The sequence below is a fragment of the Corapipo altera genome, unplaced genomic scaffold (assembly GCF_003945725.1).
Source record: "Corapipo altera isolate COAL_440 unplaced genomic scaffold, ASM394572v1 49, whole genome shotgun sequence".
NCBI classification, from domain to species: Eukaryota; Metazoa; Chordata; class Aves; order Passeriformes; family Pipridae; genus Corapipo; species Corapipo altera.
Window position 1 is genome coordinate 2,302,519 of NW_020884879.1, and position 21,179 is coordinate 2,323,697.

The 21,179-nt window shown below is 36.5% G+C and overlaps 1 protein-coding gene across 1 annotated transcript; it reads left to right on the forward strand.

Annotated features, from left to right (window-relative positions):
* Positions 1-16,428, forward strand: IMPACT (impact RWD domain protein). Its single transcript, XM_027638773.1, has 11 exons — positions 1-123; positions 948-1,076; positions 1,794-1,846; positions 2,770-2,832; positions 5,779-5,864; positions 6,985-7,113; positions 7,406-7,500; positions 10,449-10,522; positions 12,021-12,111; positions 14,367-14,501; positions 16,228-16,428. The coding sequence occupies exons 1-11, from the start codon at positions 88-90 to the stop codon at positions 16,297-16,299; spliced, it is 963 nt and encodes a 320-aa protein (XP_027494574.1). The 5' UTR covers positions 1-87; the 3' UTR covers positions 16,300-16,428.
* The last annotated feature ends 4,751 nt before the right edge of the window (positions 16,429-21,179 follow it).

The window sequence follows — 21,179 nt, forward strand, 5'->3', positions numbered from 1 at the left end:
GTCACGGTCACAGCTGCGCACACGGCCCGGCGCCGGGCGGCTCCCTCCCCCTTTCCCTCCTCCTCGTCTCCCTTCCCTTGTGTCCCGATGGCGGCCAGTGACACGGGAAGGGCCCAGCAGCAGGTGAGCCGGGGTGGGGGCGAGGGGGCTGCGAGGAGAGCGGTGATTTGGGGGATTCTGGTGAGCCCCGGCCCCGTGAGCGGCTCCGCGCCCGCGGTGGCGCGTTCGCACCAAGGACCCGTTCCAGGTGTTTGGTTTCTGTGTGGAAGGAGGCTCTCCGGTTTTTTTATGGGAATTTGCCGAGTACCCGCTCTTCCTCAGGAAGAGCTTAGTGTCGAGCCCTCGGGGGTTCTTTCCCCTGCAGGGGTCCGACCCAATCGGGAGCTGCACGGATAGGGAGCTGCGGGAATGTGTTGTCGCTGTTCCGTGTCACTTTGATCACCTTGTCACTGCTGAAAGTGATTATCCATTGAAATGCAAAAGCTGGTGTGTGCGTGGGAGAACTGTGCGTGGGAGAACTGAGAAGTTACCTAGAGAATCACAGAATCACCTGGGTTGTAAAAGACCTCTGAGATCATCGAGATCATCGTCCAACCTGTGACCCAACACCACCTTGTGTCAACTAGACCATGGCACTCAGTGCCATGTCCAGTCTTTTCTTAAACACCTCCAGCCAGGGACGGTGATGCCACCACCTCCCTGGGCAGTCCATTCCAGTGTCTAATCACCCTTTTTGTGAAGAAATTCTTGCTGATATCCAACCTAAACCTCCCCAGGCGCAACTGTGAATCAGGACTGAATCCCCAGTACTTACAGCATTCCAGTAAAGTGAATCTTGTCACATCTGTCAGTAACCTGTAGAAGAGCAAGATTTAAAAAATACTGTGAGTGGGCTTTGTGGGGGAGTTATTTATTTTTGCATAATGGTCTGGGGTTTTTTCTTCTAGATTGATGAAATTGAAGCCCTTTCATCCATCTATGGTGAAGATTGGTGTGTTGTTGATGAAGATGAAAAAATCTACTGCATTAAGATTAGTGATTGTCTGGATCAACCAAAATGGACCCTCTGTTTGCAGGTATAGTGGTAAAGAGTTTAGCACAAAATTTGCAGTTGGACTGAGGCAGGTGAAAATGTGTGCTGCATGAAACCATTCTAAATACGGTTCATTATTTACTAAGGTGGGTTAAGAAGCTTAAATTGGAATCTGTGATAAGACTTCTCAGTGATTGTTTTCCTGTAACACATCGATGTGCTTGTAGTTACATATCCTAATTCCACACCTGGCAAAAACATTTCAGTGTGCTTCTCCAAAGACTAATTTCTGAAAAATATTTAACATTGACTTTGTGTAGCGCACCTCAGCGAATCTGCTGCAGTTGCTTCACAAAACAAAATTTGGACCAACTTAATTGAGTAACTCGTTACTTTATGTCTTCAGCACGGAAAGCAATAAGTTTCTTAGTGCAAGAAACACTGACATGTCTACTTATGGAAATGTGGTGCCACTTATTTAAGTCCAGTAACCATGTGTGCAGCTTCTTTCAAATTTTTTCCATACTTTATTTTGCATCCTTAAAAATGGCACCATGAAATATAATTGTATGCGTTACCATTACCGGAATTCTAAATACAGATATTCAGATGTTCTTGTAATTCTATATCAACATACCCAACTGTTTGCTTCATTTGTAACACCAGTTGTAGTTCTAGTGCTCGACATCAGAGTCCTTCAGTAAAGCTCAGCTAGCTGAGAGGAGTAGTCCAATGAATACTTTTTCTGTATTTCTTTCAGGTGATTTTGCCACCAGGATATCCGACAGAAGAGCCACCCATTTATCAACTCAAGTAGGTGAAATTTTCTTGCAAACATTTGTATTTCCTGAATTACCACTGTTGATTGTTTACCATGTAAGTGGAAGTTTAGTTAAGATGACTCTTCAAATTAAAGTATACAGGGGACGAGGGATGTTTCCAGCAAGAATATTCTGTTCTTTCTCCTAAGTTAAAATTACAGAGCTCCCTATGAAAGTTTTCTCTCTTCCCTCAACTCTAATTCTTGCAGCATTATTTTGTGGTTAGGCAGCAGTGAGATTGTAGAGTTAAGGTGGCAGCTGCCTGTTGTGTTAGACACTGATGTGTCATTGGATGTACCCCTCTTGTCTGGATCCTTGTTTCAGATGGTAAGGAATGCTTTTCAGAGGATGGAGCCCTGGCATGTGCCATCTTCCTGGTTTTTTTCCTTCCCTGCTCTCCCTTTGTCTTCTGGCAGGTAAACAAGATGGGAATGGAATGTGTAAGCCAGGTCCCTGATTTGGATGATAGAAGGACCTGCAGGGTGTGGCACACACATATCTACTGAGTTTTGGTCAGGAGTATTGACAAGGCAATACAAAGTAGTGCTAATAAACTTCAGGCAAAGTTTGAAGTTTAACATGAGACCAGGAGGACAATAGTACAAAACTGAAAGGTCATTCTAGATATAGTAGATACTATGGTGCTGAAGGACTTGGAAGGGTCAACAAATAATACTTAGGGTGACACTGGAGTGACAATGGTCTTCCATGAACAATGAGTCCAGCTTTTTTAACTAAGGTAAGAAAAGGCAGCCCAGGTTAGGTGTCTTGAAGGAGAACTGAGTGATTGTGCTATTCCCAAAATGTTTACAGCTGAAATCTTGATGTTTTATATTTTCAAGGTGTTTATCACTTATTTTAGAATGTTGGAAGCAGCATATGGCACAATTTTTATTGTATTTCTTTTCATTTTAGTGCTCCTTGGCTTCGAGGACAAGATTATACGGAACTAGCAAATAGCTTGGAAGAAATATATCTGTAAGTTCGAGACTGTGGAATATAGTAAAAGGATACATTGTATTTTGAGTTCCATGCCCTGCTCAGTGTATGCTTTTGAAGTACCTGCATTAACTAGTAGTTGTGAAGTGATTGCTGCAATAGACAGAGCAAGTTTTTTATCAATCTTAACAGTTTGCAGTATATTTAGTAATCATTTTACAATAACAAATTGTGTTAAACTCTGAGAAATCTCTTTTATGTTGTTTAGACCTGATTTTCGATAAGGATAGAAGCTTTCATTTTGAAACCTAATAGAATAGATGCCCTTTGGAATCTATGAGATTGTTTATTGCTATCAAGTATGAGATTTCTGCAGCTATTCTGCATTTGAATGTTAAAGCACAGGATGTGAAAACATTTGTTTGTGTCTTGGAGCACATTTTTTCTTAAAAGCTAAGGGATAATTAAGTTTTAAAACAAACACATGCAGAATCTATTAACTGGAGTCTGGATCATCATGGACTGTTTATTATCACAGTGTGCAGCTTACAACAAGGCACAATGAATGCACGAGAATAAACAGACCATTTAGAAATACTCAAATTATATATTTTTAAATTGCTGTGAAATTGGGGTAATAAATGTTATTTTTTATGGTTTATTTATTTCTTTCAGATCCGAAATATAATGTAAAATAAATTAAATGAAAATGCATCATAAGGAAGCACAGTCATGCCCCAGATAGTGAAATCTGAACATCTTGCATAAGAAATGTTTTTTTAATGCCATAAGGAAGGGAGCACTTAGCTTGCATAATGGGTTTTTATCTAATTACTCAGTTACTTTGATTAACTGTGTTTCTTAGCTAATTAAGCAACAGATAATTTAAGCAAGTAAAATTGAATTTGAAGTGTTAAAAATGCACAAGGATTTTAGGCAAAAATTCTATGGAATCATATTCACCACAGTTTTTTAGTGGAGGAAAAAGGACAGAGATTGTCCTCAATGTTGTCCAGATTCAAAGGATTTGATGAAGTCTGTACCACAGGTAGAGCTGCTGTAGGTGATTCTTTAAATGTCCTGAGCATCTGGCACAAGTTGGCATGTGAGAACTGTGAGCATGGCTGTGAAAGGGTTTTTTTTTCTTTTTTTTTTGTTCCCCACCTCTGCAGTCTTGTAGGCTGTTAGAGTGTGCTACTTTAGTCCCTTGTGGTTCCCTTCCGTCTGTATCAGCTGCTCTTCAGAGCCCTTGCTGGTCTCTCACTTTTGTTTGTTCAGCAGGAAGTGAATGTTTGTACTTTAGGCCATATATGTCATTTTAGACTGTTTAAAAACCTGGAGTAGTCACTGACTTTCACAGTATTTGTGAAAGCCTTTTATCTATTCAGTGTCTGAGTGGTTGTTGGATAAACGTACTCTGCATCATTTGCATTGTGTGTTTGACCATGTCTCTAGTCCCTCGTGATCTAAGTTGTAGAGTTCTGCAATCTAAAGCAGTATGAACTATACTATTGATCGCTGGGTCTTCTTAAGGATGTGTAAAGAGTGGGTAGTTATAGATCACGAGTTTGTTTTGGGAGACAAAAAGTTCTTAAAAACATAACAAATAACTGTGTTTAACCAGATATTCTTCTGGTAAGATTTTTATCCAACAGAAAGCTTTGTTTAGTGGCTTAGACACAAGTGACAAAAAAAATAGCAGCATAGAAAGGTAACTTTTTAGAGTAAATGTAATTTACAACTTCAGAATCTGAAATTGGGTTGTAGCTGGAGAAATTGCTATTTACTTTACAAAACTGAAAAATTTTATTTGTTGTCTAATCTCTCTTATTCCATCGCTAAAAAAAAAAAAAAAATCTAGGTCTTCAGGTTTTAAGGCAGTGCTTCTTTAAGAAAAGCAGTGTGAGATCAAGGTGTTGAATTATTCTGGAGTCTGTCCAGATTTTGAAGACAGAGCTACGAGTTTATAAATTCCTTATTTTTGCTTGAATATTTTTTCTTAAAATATGTATGTTTATTTGAATTTGATTGTTTCCAGCAGTAGTGCTGTATACATTAAGCTGAGTGAGAGTTTAAAGCTGTTATTTTGTCATTTACATGGTGCCCAGGTGGTGGCAGTAAGAATAAAATTAATGAGAAACCTTGAGTTACATATGGCCCTAAATCTTTAATTTTGGTTTGGAGACAAACATGCATCATTCATAAACAAACTAAAATTGTGAAGACAGCTTTGTAGGACACCATTTGAAATGTATTTTGAGTTGTTTGCTGTACATAAAGGAAGCATTTCTTAATTCCAAATATGCATATATAGAACACGTTCGTTCCATCCTCCCCCAGTGCCTTAATACACATCTGTATCCCCTGACTGAAGACTCCTAGACCTAAATCTTTACCTCTCTGTCCTGTAGGTCTGCTTGTTACCCAAAATGTAGTATATCAGTCCAATGTTCCATTGTGTCTGCTGCCACTGACCTCCTGTCACAGTCCACTGAGGTCAACCTCAGCCGTATTGATGAGGAGAGAGTCCCCTACAGCTGCAGAGCAGCTGAAGGAGCTCACCACTGGCAGTACAGTGCTTTTTGTAGAGAAAACTGATCCAGGGTAAGCTCTAAGTCTGGACATTGTAGCTTAGTATTCTTTTGAAAATACTGAGGTCTGTCTGACTTACTCTTCCCACAGTTGCTTTCCCTTTGCTTTGTGGTCAGAAAGTTTCTGTCAGTTTCCTGTTTCCCTCCATCATTTGTGCTTTTAATGTTAATAAATAAGTAAAACAAGCCACAAAGAGTATGTAACAACGCAGATACCGTGTTTTGCTCAGTGAAGTACTGAAACAGAACTTTCCACAAGCCTGCCTAAGCTGTTTATCTCACCAGCTTATTATGTTCTATTTCTGTGTGTCTGAAATCTGTATGTTATTTGGTGTGCTTTCCGAATGAAATCTGCAAAAATGATTATTCATTTTCTGTGGGTTTTTACTTCCAGACAGAACCTTGGTGAAAGTATACTGTATTTATGGGTGGAGAAGATACGAGAAGTTCTGATAGAAAAGGCACAATCTTCAGAGCCAGGTACTTCAGAAAACATCGGGGTTTTCAGTTTATTTGTGTTCCACTGCAAAGTAAATTTCAGTCCAAGTTAAAGTTTATGTCCAATTTTGTATTGGCTCTACATATCAGAAAACAGTCTCAAGTGTCATGGTTACTGTTTTATAGTGATAGCTTCCCTTTTTAAAAAGCAGTAGAGAAAAGGATGTGGCCTTTGAACTAGAACACAGTCCTCAGTTCCCTCAGGAATGAAATTACTTGCATGAAAGGACAGTGCTGCACACAGTACATCATGCATTGTCCTCTGTTTTGCAAAGGAATTATTCATGTCAGTAATTAATTTCTGGTATTGAGTGCACTGTTGGAGGATCAGAATTCAAGAGAAGATAAACTTCACTGGAATATGCAGAAAAATGACCAAATATTCCTTCTTAATTGTATTTTACTGTATAGGGATGAGAAGTACACGATCACTAGAATTGCAGTGATTTTTCTGTTGTTACTCTTACCTAGTCTGTGTAAATTCACAGTTCTTTCAAAAAATGATGGAGGGGTTTTTGTGCATTAAAATGCTAAACTACTGTGAAATGTGTGAGTGACGTGTGCATGCACATGTGGCAAAAGGTAAGAGAAGTACTTTTCTGTGTCATGGATGTTAGCTTAGTCCTGTGAGGAATAAAAGACTGAAGAGGAAAATAAATTCTGTTGTCAGTGTTGCTTCATAGTAAGGTCTGGTTTTAGTCTTTCAATAAACTGAGCATTTTGTTGCTGCATCATGGACATTTAAGAAGTTAGTTTTCATTGAGGTGACTGAAGGAGTGGATACTGAGAAGTGAAAATTTTACTGACAGTGTTGGAAGTTTCGGTATTTTGACTGCAACTTTATAGCTTCTACTTATTATATCTAATGATTTTCTAGACCTTTTGAACATGCTTTATCACCCCTCTGCTTTTTTATGGAAAATACTTGTTATAAAAACTGCATTATCACCACATCATAGACCCTCAGTAGAAATCAGACTGTGATGTATTAACTTGTCTCTAAATCTAAATACCAGAACTCTAGATTTCAAAGAGTTTGAAACTTTGTTTTGCTTTTCTTGCAAAAAATGTGTAATAAATTCTACTACTTATATTGTAATAGAACCGGATATTAAGAAAACCAGTGAAGAAGTTGATGAAGATGATGGAGAAGATTTTCTCCTAGACTATGAACCCATTCAGGAAGATCCAATTAAAATGTTAAATTACATGACATCTGAAAGTCAGGAAGGTAAAAAGTATGCTCATGTTAATTCTGTTGAAATAATCTAGGAGAGGCTTGAAGATTCTGCTATTCTACCCAACTTTAGAGAAAATTTAGTAACAATAAAATCATAATAAAGTTTGATAACAGTCATTAAATAACCCAGCATATTTTTACTTGTTCTGTTTGTCATGTCATGTCCGTCATTTTAACAAATCCCTTTCTAAAACTCGAGACATTTTTTACTTACACAGCTGTATACATTATTGGTTTTGTACTCCTGAAAGAAAACAAACACTTTCTTGTTTGTGATCAATAGATGAAGAACTGCCACCCATACATCACGGAAACCCAATCACAGATCGAAGGAGTACTTTCCAGGCACATCTGGCTCCAGTGGTGACAACCAGACAAGTTAGTAGAAATCAGTTCTTCTCCTTTTGCCTGTATTTTGAGCTTGACAAAATATTACTGGAATACTTTGAATTTGCCAGGTATGTTTGTCTGTCTGTCTGTCTGTCTGTCTCTGCATCTTTGTGTGCTAACGTTGTCTGAGTAGTCACCAGCTTCTTGCTTTCAGCTGAATATCTCTAAATAACAGCTCTGCAGTACTTCCTGCTATTCTTTACCGTTATGTTCAGTAGATGTAAGAGAATAAGAACATTGTAATTTGACTTCTGGGTGATGGCAAGTTTATCGTAAAATATTTGGAAGCTCCCGAGTCTATCATGTGTTAATTGGAAGATTAATTAATGTGAATTTATAAATGTTTTCCATCCCTCAGAAAGCAATTCTATTCAAAAACATGCTTGGATAATGCATAAGTAAATCTTCATCGAGACCTACTTGAGAGGGGTTTTGAGTTACTTTGTACATCACTTTGCATCTATTGTGATCAGCCTCCTTTGATCATCTCTGTTCAGTGGGGAAGCTACTCATCTTTTCTTATTATGAACTGAGAGTCAAACCTTGAGAAGATTTTTCTCTTCCTTTTTATCCAATTTTACGTTTTATTTTAAGGATTTTTGGTAAGAGATATTGTCAAATGCTTTTTGGAAATTCCAGGTGAGCTAAGTCTACTACATGGTCAGTGACTGTGAAAGAATGGTGACAGGGTATTGAGTTATATTTCTCTATACAAAAGGTGTAGCTTTTTAATCTGTCTGTGGTGGTTTTTTGTTGTTTTTAATTCTTTCATTAATTTGCCCAGTATGGATATAAGATTGGGTCTTTAAATCCCTGCATCTTCCGGGAGCACTTTGACCTTTCAAGTTCACATACACTGTACATTCATTTAGATTTTTGTGCCACAGCTGTTTCTGCCTTAAGTGGTTATTTTATATGTAATATATGTTTGAACTCAAAGAGTTGCTTTAGAAAGGGAGGAAATCAGAATAAGTGGGTTAATGTAATTTTTTCCATTTTAAATACTCTTGCTCTTTTATCATGATTTATGGGTAAAATTTTTCCTACACATGAGGAAGTCTGTACCCATGGACAGCGGTTTGCAGAAGGATAGATCTGTGTCAAGGAGTAGGACTCTCTTAAAGCAGATTTGTGAGTTGCCTTTTGCATACAAAGATGTTCTTAATTGACATTCTTCTTTCATGACTTTTTTTTTTTTTTTTTTGAAGACAACAAATACTCAATAAGCTCAGGAATTTCCAGTCAAGGCTTATTGGTATATAGTTAGTATAAAGATAGAGCAGTTCCCCAAAGTGTCAAATCCGTCTTGTTTTGCGAGAGTCTTACTGTGTGAGGTGATTGGTCTTCAGATTGCAGGGAAGCTTTACTGTGGTATGGACTAATTTTTCTGAAAGAAAGTCAAAATTGATGAGGAATGGAGTAACCACTACAGCTGTAGTGAAAACTGGCTTCTTTATCAACTTTATCTGCATAATCTGTGTGATGCAGTGATACTCATCAATATTTTGAGACAGTGTACAGAGTACAGTGTGAACTCCTTCATTGAATGGGACTAAGAACTGAGTTATTGTTTAAACATCTTGTGTCTTTTATGAACATGTGCCTCACTGACACATTCTGATGTATCACATCCCTTATTTCCCTAAAGCAGGAATACTAGAGAGTGGAACAGGAGGAACAGAAATGCTCAGGAGCTACATCATGGAAAAGGATAAATTGTTGCTTAGGCTTAAGATGTCTGTCTTCGAGGTTCATTGCTAATACAGACACAGAATGAATCTTTAAAGTATGTTTTTAGGAACCTGGTAGCTGGCAAATAAGTAATGTCAAAGGTGATGATCATTTCATATGATTTGTACCCTAAGTCCGTGTATTGTCCACATTTATGAGAGTGTATTAAGTTGAATTTCTTAAATATTCAAAATAAGGAGAAGACAGGTGTCTGAAAAAATGTTCTTAACTAATAATAGCAATTTTTTCATTGAGGTATCTTATATTTGAGGTGATGTTTGTTGGTTGAATTTCTTCAAGCAAAATTGGAAATAGCACAGTACAGCTAAGACAGATATTAAATATGGCTGTTGATTACACCTCAGAGACATTTTTCCTTGCAATGAAAGGCAATTTACTTGCTGGACGTGTTTTCCCAAATTTCCTCAACTTCAGTAATGTTTTGCATTATGTACTAAAACGATGCCTTAATCGTAAGCTCTCCTTTTTGCTAGACCATTGGAAAGGCTTGAACAATTGCTAGCTTGTTTAATTAGAAGCGTAAGATGGACTTATACTGATTAATGTTTTGAATTTGGTAATTCTTAAGAGCAGAAGAATGGACATGATGGAAATATTTCCTGGGAAATACTGACACTTCCAGACCCCTAATAGAACCTTTTCTTTTTTTTTGTTATTCTTTCTGTGAAATGGAAACTGAAAAAAACCCATGTTTGGGAAAAACTCAAAGTGAAATATAGTAAGGTTTTCTAAACATCACATTTTTAGTGAAATAAGTAAAAGCAGTGTGTAGTGGTATATTCGAGTTGTGTTCTATTCCAGCTTAATCTTATAGTTGGAAAAATAATCAGGTTAATTACTTATACGTAATACTGATTAAAAATATTTTCTGAAATTTACTGTCTTTCCTGTTTAGTAAATCAGTTTGACACTTATATATCTTCATCAATAATGTGACTGTATACAATGTACAAATTCAAGGAGCATCTGTTTTCAGCATCCCAGAAAAACGATTGGAAACAAACATGAGGGTACTGAGAAGCAGCTTCTTGAGTTAACACAGTGAATATATAATTCATTTTATGTCAAAACGTAAAATTGTTTTGTATATGTACTGAGAAGGAGATGTTTGTTTTGCAGTGATATTGAGATGTGTATATGAAATCCCTGTTACTAAAGGAAGGGTTTTTCCGTTTTTTTTTAAGGTAAAAAGAGTTCTTGAAAAATTATATGAGAACAAGAAGATTGCAAGCGCTACTCACAACATATATGCATACCGGTGAGATGCAAAGAGTGATTTTTTTTTTTTAATTATTTTTTTTTTTTTTTTAGCATTCTTTGACAAATGAGTGCAGGGCACGAGAAGGAAATTCGTTCCTGTTAAATCCTTAAGGGAATAGGTTTCTTACTTGAATGGTAGTGCAGGCTTTACTTTGAGGTCAAGAAAGCAGAAAATACAGTAGGAAATAAGATAGTAAAGCAGCATTAGAAATAGAAAAAAAAAAGTGGATTTGAACATGTGTTGGTATACTTTGTATAGTATGTCTGAGCATGGAAATGCTGCATCATCCTGAACTAAATGTGTTTTTACTCGGATGAAGTAACTTTTTTTTCCCCCCAACCTTATATTTAGAAATAGGTGAAAATGGTCAGTTGAAATAAGACTCGAAACAGAAAGCCTGATGCAGACATCTGGCATATGAAGTTTCAGCTGAAATACAAGAAACTTCAGGGAAAATGAGAAACAGGTAAAAATTAATTTGGCAGTGGTCTGCCTCTGGCAACTTTTGTAAACACAGCTTATGTGAAATCAATCGGTCTCAGTCCAGATAGCAATGCAGGTTTTCTGAGGAATGTGACAGTAAAAGGGAGCCCTTTCCTTACTGGAGGAACCAGTCATCTGAAAAAGCAGTATAGATGCTGATCCATTCATGCCAATCCTGGTGTGATCCTAATGAAACATGAAATGAGAGCAAGTGAAAGCTTATTTTACCAAAAAGTAAAAGTAAGTAAAGAGTTTCTGTAAAGAGGGGTTTCTGTTGTTGCAGATGATGATCTGACTTCTTTCACTTATACTATCCAAATACACTTCAAAAAAGCAACAGACACATACTTACTGCTTCCTATTTGTCATCTAGTACCAGAAGCCTCTTTCTCATTGTGTCACCTGTGTATTAGTAAGTTCAGAAGTTGTAAAATCAGTTGGTAACAAACAGTAGACCTCTGTGCATTACTTCTGGAAAATTAGACCTGTGCAACTGTTCTTTATATGAAGCAATATATCTAAAAGTTTCCTGGAGTGCTCCCTGAGAAAGGAGATGACATGGATAATCTGAAGATGAATTTCAGGAACAGTTTCATGTTGCTGCTGAAATACAGACCTAACTAATTATTTGTGATGTTTTTGTCCAAGTTCTTACCACTTATGGGTTTGTACCATAATTTGAACCTGTATCTGATATAGTTGGCTTCAGCTAGGTGTAATTATTAGACTAAAAACCTGAGGATTTTCCTGTTTAGGGACTTTATGCTGGTAATGACTCTGGAGTTAACCTGAAGTAGCTAAAGTCTGTGTAAAAGCTTCTCAAAACTTGTTCTACAGTACAGATAAATATTTGTGGTTTACCTTAACCCTCATCCTGTTTTCATGTAAATGTCGTTAGTAGAGAATTATAATTGATACATATATGTATGAAAGATCTCTGAGACTTTATTAATCATATAAAGATGTTAGTTGATTGACTTTTTTTTTAATCTATTTTGTTTTTTTTTCCAAGAATATACTGTGAAGATAAGCAGACTTTCTTACAGGATTGTGAAGATGATGGAGAGACAGCAGCAGGTGGACGTCTTCTTCATCTCATGCAGGTTCTAGAAATTAATATTTGACTTCTAGAAATCTTGAACAGATTTTAAAAATCACTACAATGTAAATAATTGTAGTAATATAATTGTAAATAATTGTAATAATAATAAAAAATTATTTTAATTCTTGCTCTGCTGCAGTCAAACAGATGTTTGCTTTCTTAAAGGTGAAGGGAAAAACACAGACTGGAGTATTTTTTCAAGGCTCAGATTATAGAATGAGTGGTGTTTCATAGGTGGTAGTAATAGTTTGAATGTGTTAAGAGATAATTAAGTTTTGATTCCTATGCATACCATGTGGTGTAAGGTATATAGAAAATGAAGACTGGAAGAAGCTGATGCTGTTTCCTCGAGTATGCATAATAGAAAGACATATATATGAACTTGCACAGTAGAACTTCAAGAACAAAAGGTAGTGGGAGTGAAGCAGTTAAATTGTTTTGATAAGGTTCTGTGTCCTTAACTCTCATACTTGTTTATATTTTAGTTTTCATCTGTTGAAATAATATTCCCTCACCAAAGGTGCTACTAAATGTGACTTGAGATTGATAAATTTTGGTTCATGATGCCAGCCCTAGTAGAACTATAAATAAAATATCATAAACTACAGAGTTTGTCTGGGTACATCTTAATGATGTTCCTCAAGACACTTAGCAGTATGAGCAGATAAAATATTGGGTTTGATTTTTATTTTTCGATTGATGTCACCTTCACAACAGTTTTGTTTTCCCATGCTTTTCTTGCTTGAATATTTTGTTGCTTAGTGTGTTATGGTCTTATTCCTGGAGACTTTTTTTCCCCACAAATTTTTTTTTTTCTGAAAAAAATACAATTGATGGAACTATTTTGACATTTTTAATTTAGAACTTTTTCAACCTCAACCCAGACTTGGGAAGGAAAACTTTGGTTGCGCAATATATGCAAGTATATGTGCTAAGAGTGAAAACATTATTGTTATGAAAATTATGTAAAGAAAGAATTTGGCAGTTACTGTACCTTAGTTTGTTCTGATCTTATCAGCTTGTTCTCAGCTTGGTTATATATACTTTTGAAAGCTGTCAGATTTAGAGTGTCTAAGCACTTAATATTCCATAAAAATGCAGTTTAGAAAGTGACGTGAAGTATCTCCTTTCAAATGTGGATGTATCTAAATTATATGGATGATCTCTCTCCATCTGTAGTCCTAGTTACTGGGAATATTTTAGTTTTGGAAGAATACTAAGGTAGGGATCAGAAAAGAGCAATTTTCAGCCATAGAAAAAGATTGAAATAGTTTATGGGCTGATTTCTAGATGTTCGTAGATCTTGTAGTTTTTTTGTTATGAGCTCTTATGACATCTGATATGGGTATGAAGATTAGGTGATTTAAAACATTTATTGTTTCTGTACTTGTAGCTCTTTTTTTTTTTTTGCAATAGAAATCTAATCCTATTTCAGATAAACCTAGCACTTAAGACAGCTCTTTTTGATTACAAAAAACTGTATTTTAGATTAATACCATCCTGTTCACTTTGAACAGTTGCTATAAATAGACTTTATGGCTGATACCTAAAGGAAGAGTAGAAAATGCCTGTCACAGCACATGCCCCAATCCTTTTTTCTTTTTTTTATTATCCTTTTCATTTTAAAATTCTGAGAATATTTCTCTTTTCACAAACAATGATAGACTCTTGTAATAGTATTGTTCAAATTAGTGAAATATCTATTTTTTTCTCCTTAATGAAGACGATTAATGGTTGTTAACATGGACATGCTAACAGTACTAGCTGCATTTTGCTATCCATATGAATAATGCCTGTGCCCTGACTGTTATGAGCCTCATCCATCAACACTTCTAAAAATGTGGATAGACAATTTGCTTAATAATAGTGGTTCTCTGGAAATAATAATTGGTCGTATCAAACAATAAGAAACGTAATTTTCAGTTATTTTCCCTTTAAGTAATGCCTGAAGCTTTTGGCACATAGATGAGCAGTGGTAGTGCATGAGATAGCTTTGTGCCCTTTCTGAGGGATACACGGACTCGTTTTACTTTTGCATTTAACTTTGGATAGGAGCTTGGAGAGGGAAACTTAAGCACAACTGCTGACTAGTCATTCTTTGTTACTCTCTGATAACCTATGTGGGCCACAGACCTGACTGTAAGGCCTTCATAAAAATGCAAGATAGTAAACTTTTTTTACATTTAATATTGGCGCCAATAGTAAAACTAGTTCGATTAAAAAAGAACAACTTTTATTTCTTTCTGTTATTCACAGATTTTGAATGTCCACAACGTGTTAGTTGTGGTATCCCGCTGGTATGGAGGTATTCTCTTAGGACCAGATCGTTTCAAACATATAAACAATTGTGCAAGAAACGTACTTGTGGAATATGACTATGTGCCTTCAGTGGTAAGTTTCTGCCCCTTAGAAGGGCGTTTGCATGTGAACTTGTGTGAATTTTCCCTGCTAGGTGAAGCCAGAAGAAAAGTAGTACAACGTGTATCATCCTTGGGTTGCTTTGATGCACTAACAGGATCAGTGCAGAGAACTTCCAGGGAAGCTAGTGACCTGTTTTGTAAGCGTGAGGTGTGCAGCAGAAGGGTAGAAGCAGTTGAGAACATTGATCAAAACACGAATTTGAGAGCTGGGGGAGGATGATAAAGGGAAATGCCTCTTTCTGTGTTCAGAAAACTGGAAGCTGCCACTTCTAATGCTTCCCTCTGCCACCAGTTCTAGTCTGCAGGCAGACTGAGCTTGAGAATCTCTGTAACTAGTAGGCATTTTCAAAATGGAAAGCTTTGTTAGACTCAAAGAAGTTTTCAGAATTATAGATGATAGACACCATTAAAAAAACATCCAGACTAGAAGAATTCAAGTGAAGTAACATTACTGGTACAGAAAAAATTATGGTAAAATGTTCCAAGGGAGCTTAAATAATTCAGGAGACAAAGTTCCAAATGACTTCGAATGGCATTTTACTTGTTAAAGGACTCAGATCATTTAATAATCTCACATTCTTGTTTCTCAACATTTTTTCATCCTCAGAATCAACACTTCTTCATCCTCAGAAAACCATATTACATATATCTATGTACATTATAGTATGTAATTGCTAATGACAGAGAGTTTCAGATAGTAGGAAATAATTACTAATGGATAATTGAAAAAGTATGCAGCTGTCAGGGGTTTTTTTGTATATGAAGTATTTCAGGTAGCTATGGCTGAGCATTCTTTGGCATTTCTCCCCCTCCACTTTTCAGTTATTTGCTTTTTCCATTTTAAACGTGCTTATATATACTTGGTGATTCATGTTCTTGACAAAAAATACCTACTTTTTCTATTTTTAACAAAACAGACTGGGGTTTTTTTCTGTGTATTAACAAACATATTTGGTTACCAGTGTCCATCAGAAAAATAACAGATGGAACTCAGGCTAATGATTATTCTAATGCCATGCATGTGGCTCTTGGAGAAAGTATTCTTTTAACTAACTCTCTTCAAAATATCAGAGTTCAAACAACCTGTTTGAGTCCATTTCCCATGTGTGAGCAATAGAAAGGAACAGATTAAAATGTCTTGTGTTTTTGTCAGATGTAGTGTCAGATTCCTTCACTATTTTGGGGAATGCTTGCAATGAATGCCTACCAAAGAAAAGTCTTGTTTTTCAGAATTGGCAGTCAGAGTAAATTGTGCATTACAGTGTTGATCCAGCAGGATTGGCCAAATTTTGTTTTTCCCACTGGAGGTTTATTTCACTTAGGGAAGCAAAGCAGTTTTAATGTCCTGGTGTATCTTGTGATGAGGCCACATCCACACTAAGAGGAGTTCTGCAGTATAGTGCTATAGAATTATTCCTATACTGGTAACTTCTTCCCTGAGTGGAAATGGCTGAGATTATTTTTATATTATATTGTGTTGGCGTAGCTACGTCTATAATTTTATCACTGCTGAAGGCAGAAATTTCTAAATAGCGAGACTGAATGGATAAATATTATACAACTCAAAATTTTCATAAATCCTTGTGAACTACGAACACTGTTCATAATAAAAATAATTCTCAATTATTACCTTGAGAGAATAGTTGTGGTTTACAAAAATATTGTTTAAATTTTGAAATGCTTGTTTTTCGTTTCAGGAAGAATCATCTAGACAAGCAGGAAAGAGCAAAAAGATAAGGAAGGACAACAAGAAGAGAACAGAACACTAATTTATTTTTTGAAAACCTTAAAATATTACTTTGCACATGTTTATACAAAGAAAACCTGGACCTTATTGCCTTATCCGGTACAACAGATATATTGTATTCAGAAGAGAATTCAGTAAAGATATAGATATATTTTTGCCACGGCCCGATGGGGAAAAGGAATAGGGACGCGACACTGCACAGAGGGTTCTGACACGGTAGAAGATCAAGGTGCAATGGCCACTTGGAACAAGGACTTATATAGGGTTCGAGTAAGGGGAGGTCTGGTAACTGGGGCGGAGCATGGGATTGACATCTCAGAGTATCACAGGACTGAGGAATGAGGAAAAGTGGGAGGAACTTGGGAGGAGTTAAGCAGCGGGGACCAATGAGAGCTCGCTCTGCACTGTGGCACTTCTTGGCCAATCAGTGTGGGATGAGCGGGAAAGCAGGAGGGAACAAGGTGGTAAACAACTTTGGGCGGGAAAACATGAGGGCAAGTCCAGACAAGCCCTGAACAACAGAAACCAAGGGGGTTAATACAAAAATATATGTATAAGGGTACGTGAAACATGGAATAACATGACAGTCCACAAATTGTAGGCTCCATATAAGTCCCTCCGGGCTTTAAATCGTTCCCACTCGCTCTGATGTTCCTCCTCATATTTTCATCTTGTTTTGTGATTTTTTTTCTACTCTTCTGAAGTAGAGCTAAGACACAACTGCTCTGTTTCTTATACGTTTCAGCTCCTTGTTATGAGGACATTGCAGCATCTGGAACCATTACCCCATCCCACCCCCTCCCAACAAACAACAGCTGACTAATTTCTAATGTGGATTTCTCATCTTCTCCATTCCTGGATTCAAATTCAAATATCTGTCTTGTATTAGTAATTGAATTCTCTAGTTTTTTATATTAAGGCTGAGACTAGAGTCGTTTGTACACCAGGTTACTTTCTGAGTTTCAGATTTTCTTCTGTAAAAGGAATGCATGTGGCTGAGTGCTGTATGGCCTTGGAGAGCCTGGTCCTGCCTGTGCAGTTCTCAGTCAGATGCTAGATAGGGCCTGCTTGATGACATTAGAAAGGCTAAACATGGGCAGTAAACTAAGAAATGTGATGAAATTACTCAAAATTTTTTTGAGGATTGTTCTGAGACAATCAGGACTCTGAGAGCCTGTTGAAAAGCTGAGAATTAAGTGTTGCTTAATTAAAGGAACCAGTGGTTTCAACAAAGTACATGGGGATTTTGAAATAGGACTGTTACATCTAGTAATGAAGATATAAACATTTTGAAGACTTCTGTTGGTGTCGAGAGGGGGAAAAAAAAGCTAATGTTATTGATATGATCACAAAGACTTGAATTTTCTAGTCTTTTATTAATGGCTTTCAGGCTTTAATGCATTTTAAAAAAGCAAAACAAAACAAAGCAAACCCACCAGGATGTTTTGTCAGTTAATTGTCATATTTCTATTTAGATTAGATGAAATTTTTTTTTTAATGTACCCTTGATATCTTCCACTTGGAGATGGTAGATTTTAATGTTCTGTTGGGTTTTTTGTTTTTGTTTTCTCAAGTTATTTCCTAAACTTTCTGACCTCTTAGTCAGAGGTACTTCTAGGTTAGGTGCACCTTACGTATTTTGCTCATATGTCAGGTCCGTGACTATTTTTAATGACTTTTCTCCAGTGGCACTTACATAGTTTAAAGGTGTAATTGTAAGACTATCTTACTCAACCACCAGTTTCGCATATAACTTTTTGCTGCTAGCTTCTTACACTGGATTGTTCATTATAGTTCTCCAGCACAGATACCCCAGAAAACCTTTCTCTCAAAGCAGACTTCATCTAATCAAAGTAACTCTTTCAGAGTTTGATAGAGCAACAGAGATACTTCTTAGCAATTCCAGTAACTTAAAAAATGCCACAAAAATACATGATTAAAAAACGAAACAAACATGCTGATTCCTGCATTGATTTATTAAAACAGTTTTATGAAGTTACATTAACTTGTCTGCATAGCAAAGGTCTTTTGAGTTCAACCTTAGCATTTGTACTTGTGATACTAAAAATGTCTTTCAGGAAAGGAGATCCACACTGTGTATGTCTTGTACTTTTTTGGTCATACAAGTATTTCTTGTTCATAGTTTGTCTTATAGATGGACTCTTTTAAAGTAAAAATTTTGGCATTCACTTCAAGTACTTTATTGACCTAAGTATTGCAAAGTTTCTATTGCTTTTCTGAGAGTTTTGAGATTGTAGCAATTCTCTTTGTATTTCTGTTTGCAAGCATTTCATAAGTTTAAACTTCCTTCGTTCTAAGAGGAAGATCCAACAAGGGTTGGTACAAAAATGGCTGGCAATAACTCTTAACTTTATAAATTCTGTTCAAAAATTAAAAATAATGTTAAACCAAAGCAGCAGTTTTAACTGGTTTTGCTATCAAATATTGTGAATTTGTTTAAGAAATAGTCCCTGCTTGTGGAAGAGTAACAAATTTCATTATTGTCAAAAAAAAAGAAGAAAAGGAGTATGGAATTAATTTATACCTAAAGTACAGTTGCCTGTCATAAAAATATGTCAATGAAATATCAAACACTAGCAGGAAAAGGTGGATTGTGGCTCTTATTTTGTCTTTTTGGCCACTCTGTTGTCTAATCTCTTTATGTTACTGTTTTTGCTTTGCTATTCTGGAAGTGAATTGGGAGTATGGATGAAAACAGATTAGCCATTACAGTACCACAGTCTCTGACAAGGTAGTATCAGAATGATTTATTTTTCTTTGTGTCTCAGACTTCAGTGACCAGACCAAGACTTTGTGTCTGCTCTCTGATTGGGCTGTTTTGTTAGCCAAGTACCTTCTGAAGAACTGGTAGGTGGTTTCTCTTTCAAACAGAGACTGTAGGTAGAAGAGCCTTAATTAATTCAAGACAGTTGAGCAGTGGAGCAGAACTGTTATTCTTACAAGCTTACAAGTGGTTCTTAGACTTAGTTCTTATAAATGTCCTACATGTACCTGGAGATCTTCCATGCTGAAATATGAAAAGGTGACGTTTCTAAAATCTACTACCCTTAACTTTTAAAAGTGAAGATAATTGTCTTAGTGCAGCACAGCAATTCCGGACTGTTTGTAATTTCTTGATATTGCAGGTAATTCAGAGTGGTGCTTCTACTGTTTTATATGTGTTCTTTTTTAATGTGGGGGAAAGAAGAAAAGAGAAAAAGAACATTTACTGTGGATCCTTTTTGTGTGTTCACCTGTGGTATGCATTTATTGCCTAACACGTCTGTTTGAATATAAAATGAAAATCAGCTGTTTATTAGCTACTTCAGATATTTTTCTGTGTAGACCTGTGTTCTATACTGATTTAATCATAGTTATAGCCACACAATAATTCTTCTAAAAGCTCATTTAGTGGATCCACTGTTAAGCATATTTGTAGATTACTTGCTACACACAGGCTTTCCAAGCATGATGTGGAAGAACTGGATATTTAAGATTTCAAGAAACCAAGTTAAATCTAAGTTAACTCCAAGAAGAAATGTTGAGGGATGGAGATGGAAAAGAATTAGGTAGCTATATACACATAGGAAGCACCTCAAGATTTAAGCCATTTGGCAAGGTCAGTTGGTTCTCATGAAAAACAGTGAAGCTGCTGAGTTTACTCTTGAGGCTTCAGTATGGCTAGCAGAAGAAAGGCTAGTGGTATTACTTAGTAGTCATGCCATAGTGTGTTTTCTGCATTACCTGGAAATGAAATAAAGCTTAAAGAAATAATGGACTTGCATGCTGGGAAGATATTTATATGGATAATGAAGTTCTGCATTTTTTGTACTACAGCTGTCCAAACATTTAGTAAAAGCACTTGGCAAATGCTAATGAATTTGTTCTCACAACAGAAGCAAAGACATGACAGCCAGCATTTTTCAAATTTAAGTGTCTAAAATTAGACAACAAAGCGTTTTTAGAACCCATAATAAAAGTGATTGAATTTTTACAACTGTGGAATACTCACAGCTCTCTGCAAGTAGCTTCATTACTCATACAAACTGTAAGCATTTGTGGAAGACACATGATTTTTCCCACCAGTGTGGGGAAAAAAAGCCTCATCCTGTTAATTTGCAAGCTCTCATTCATGTTCAGGGCATTGATATTTAGTTCCTGGGTTCTGGTGCAGCAGCAGCTGATATTGTGTTGCTGGGGTTGATGCTCAGAGTTTTGAAAGTGATTCAGTGGAAGTTTTGCAGATGATCTCTGAGGGTTGGACCATTACTGGTTAACTGGTAAGTAATTCTATATATGGTTATTTACATCATATCAGTTTTCAGCCCTAGAGTCCACAAAAAGAAGAACAACAATGAAGTCAAGCATGTCTTTGGTCAACAAAAAGATACAACAGAGAGGAACCACAGACTTGCTGAATTGCAATGACACCAGATAAGCAAGGATGAAATTAGAAAATAGCTTAAATTCTCATTAAGATATGTACACAGGATTGAGAAAAAAATTCAGAAAAAAATTGTCCATAATGCTAGCAAAACACTTCTGGGAGGGAGGGAGGGAGGGAGGGGGATAGGAAAGCAAGAGAGAACCTCAAATCAGCCATCCTGACCTCCACAGATAAGAATCAGGTTGCTTAAAGAAGAACTTGCATTTTAAAATACGAGCTTGAAAAAACCCCATCTTTCTTAACCCGTTACTCTTCCAGAATTATATGGTTTAAAATATCTTAAGAAAATTAGATTTATCTAGCATCAAAATCTTTTACTTTTTTTCTGTCCTGAGACAATTTTGGTTTTGATGTTTATTGGATTTTTGACCCATCTTGTTTTAACTCCTTGTGAATCCCAACCCTTTGGATAACTCTGCCAGATACAACTTTCTTCCCAGGCTGAACTGACCGGG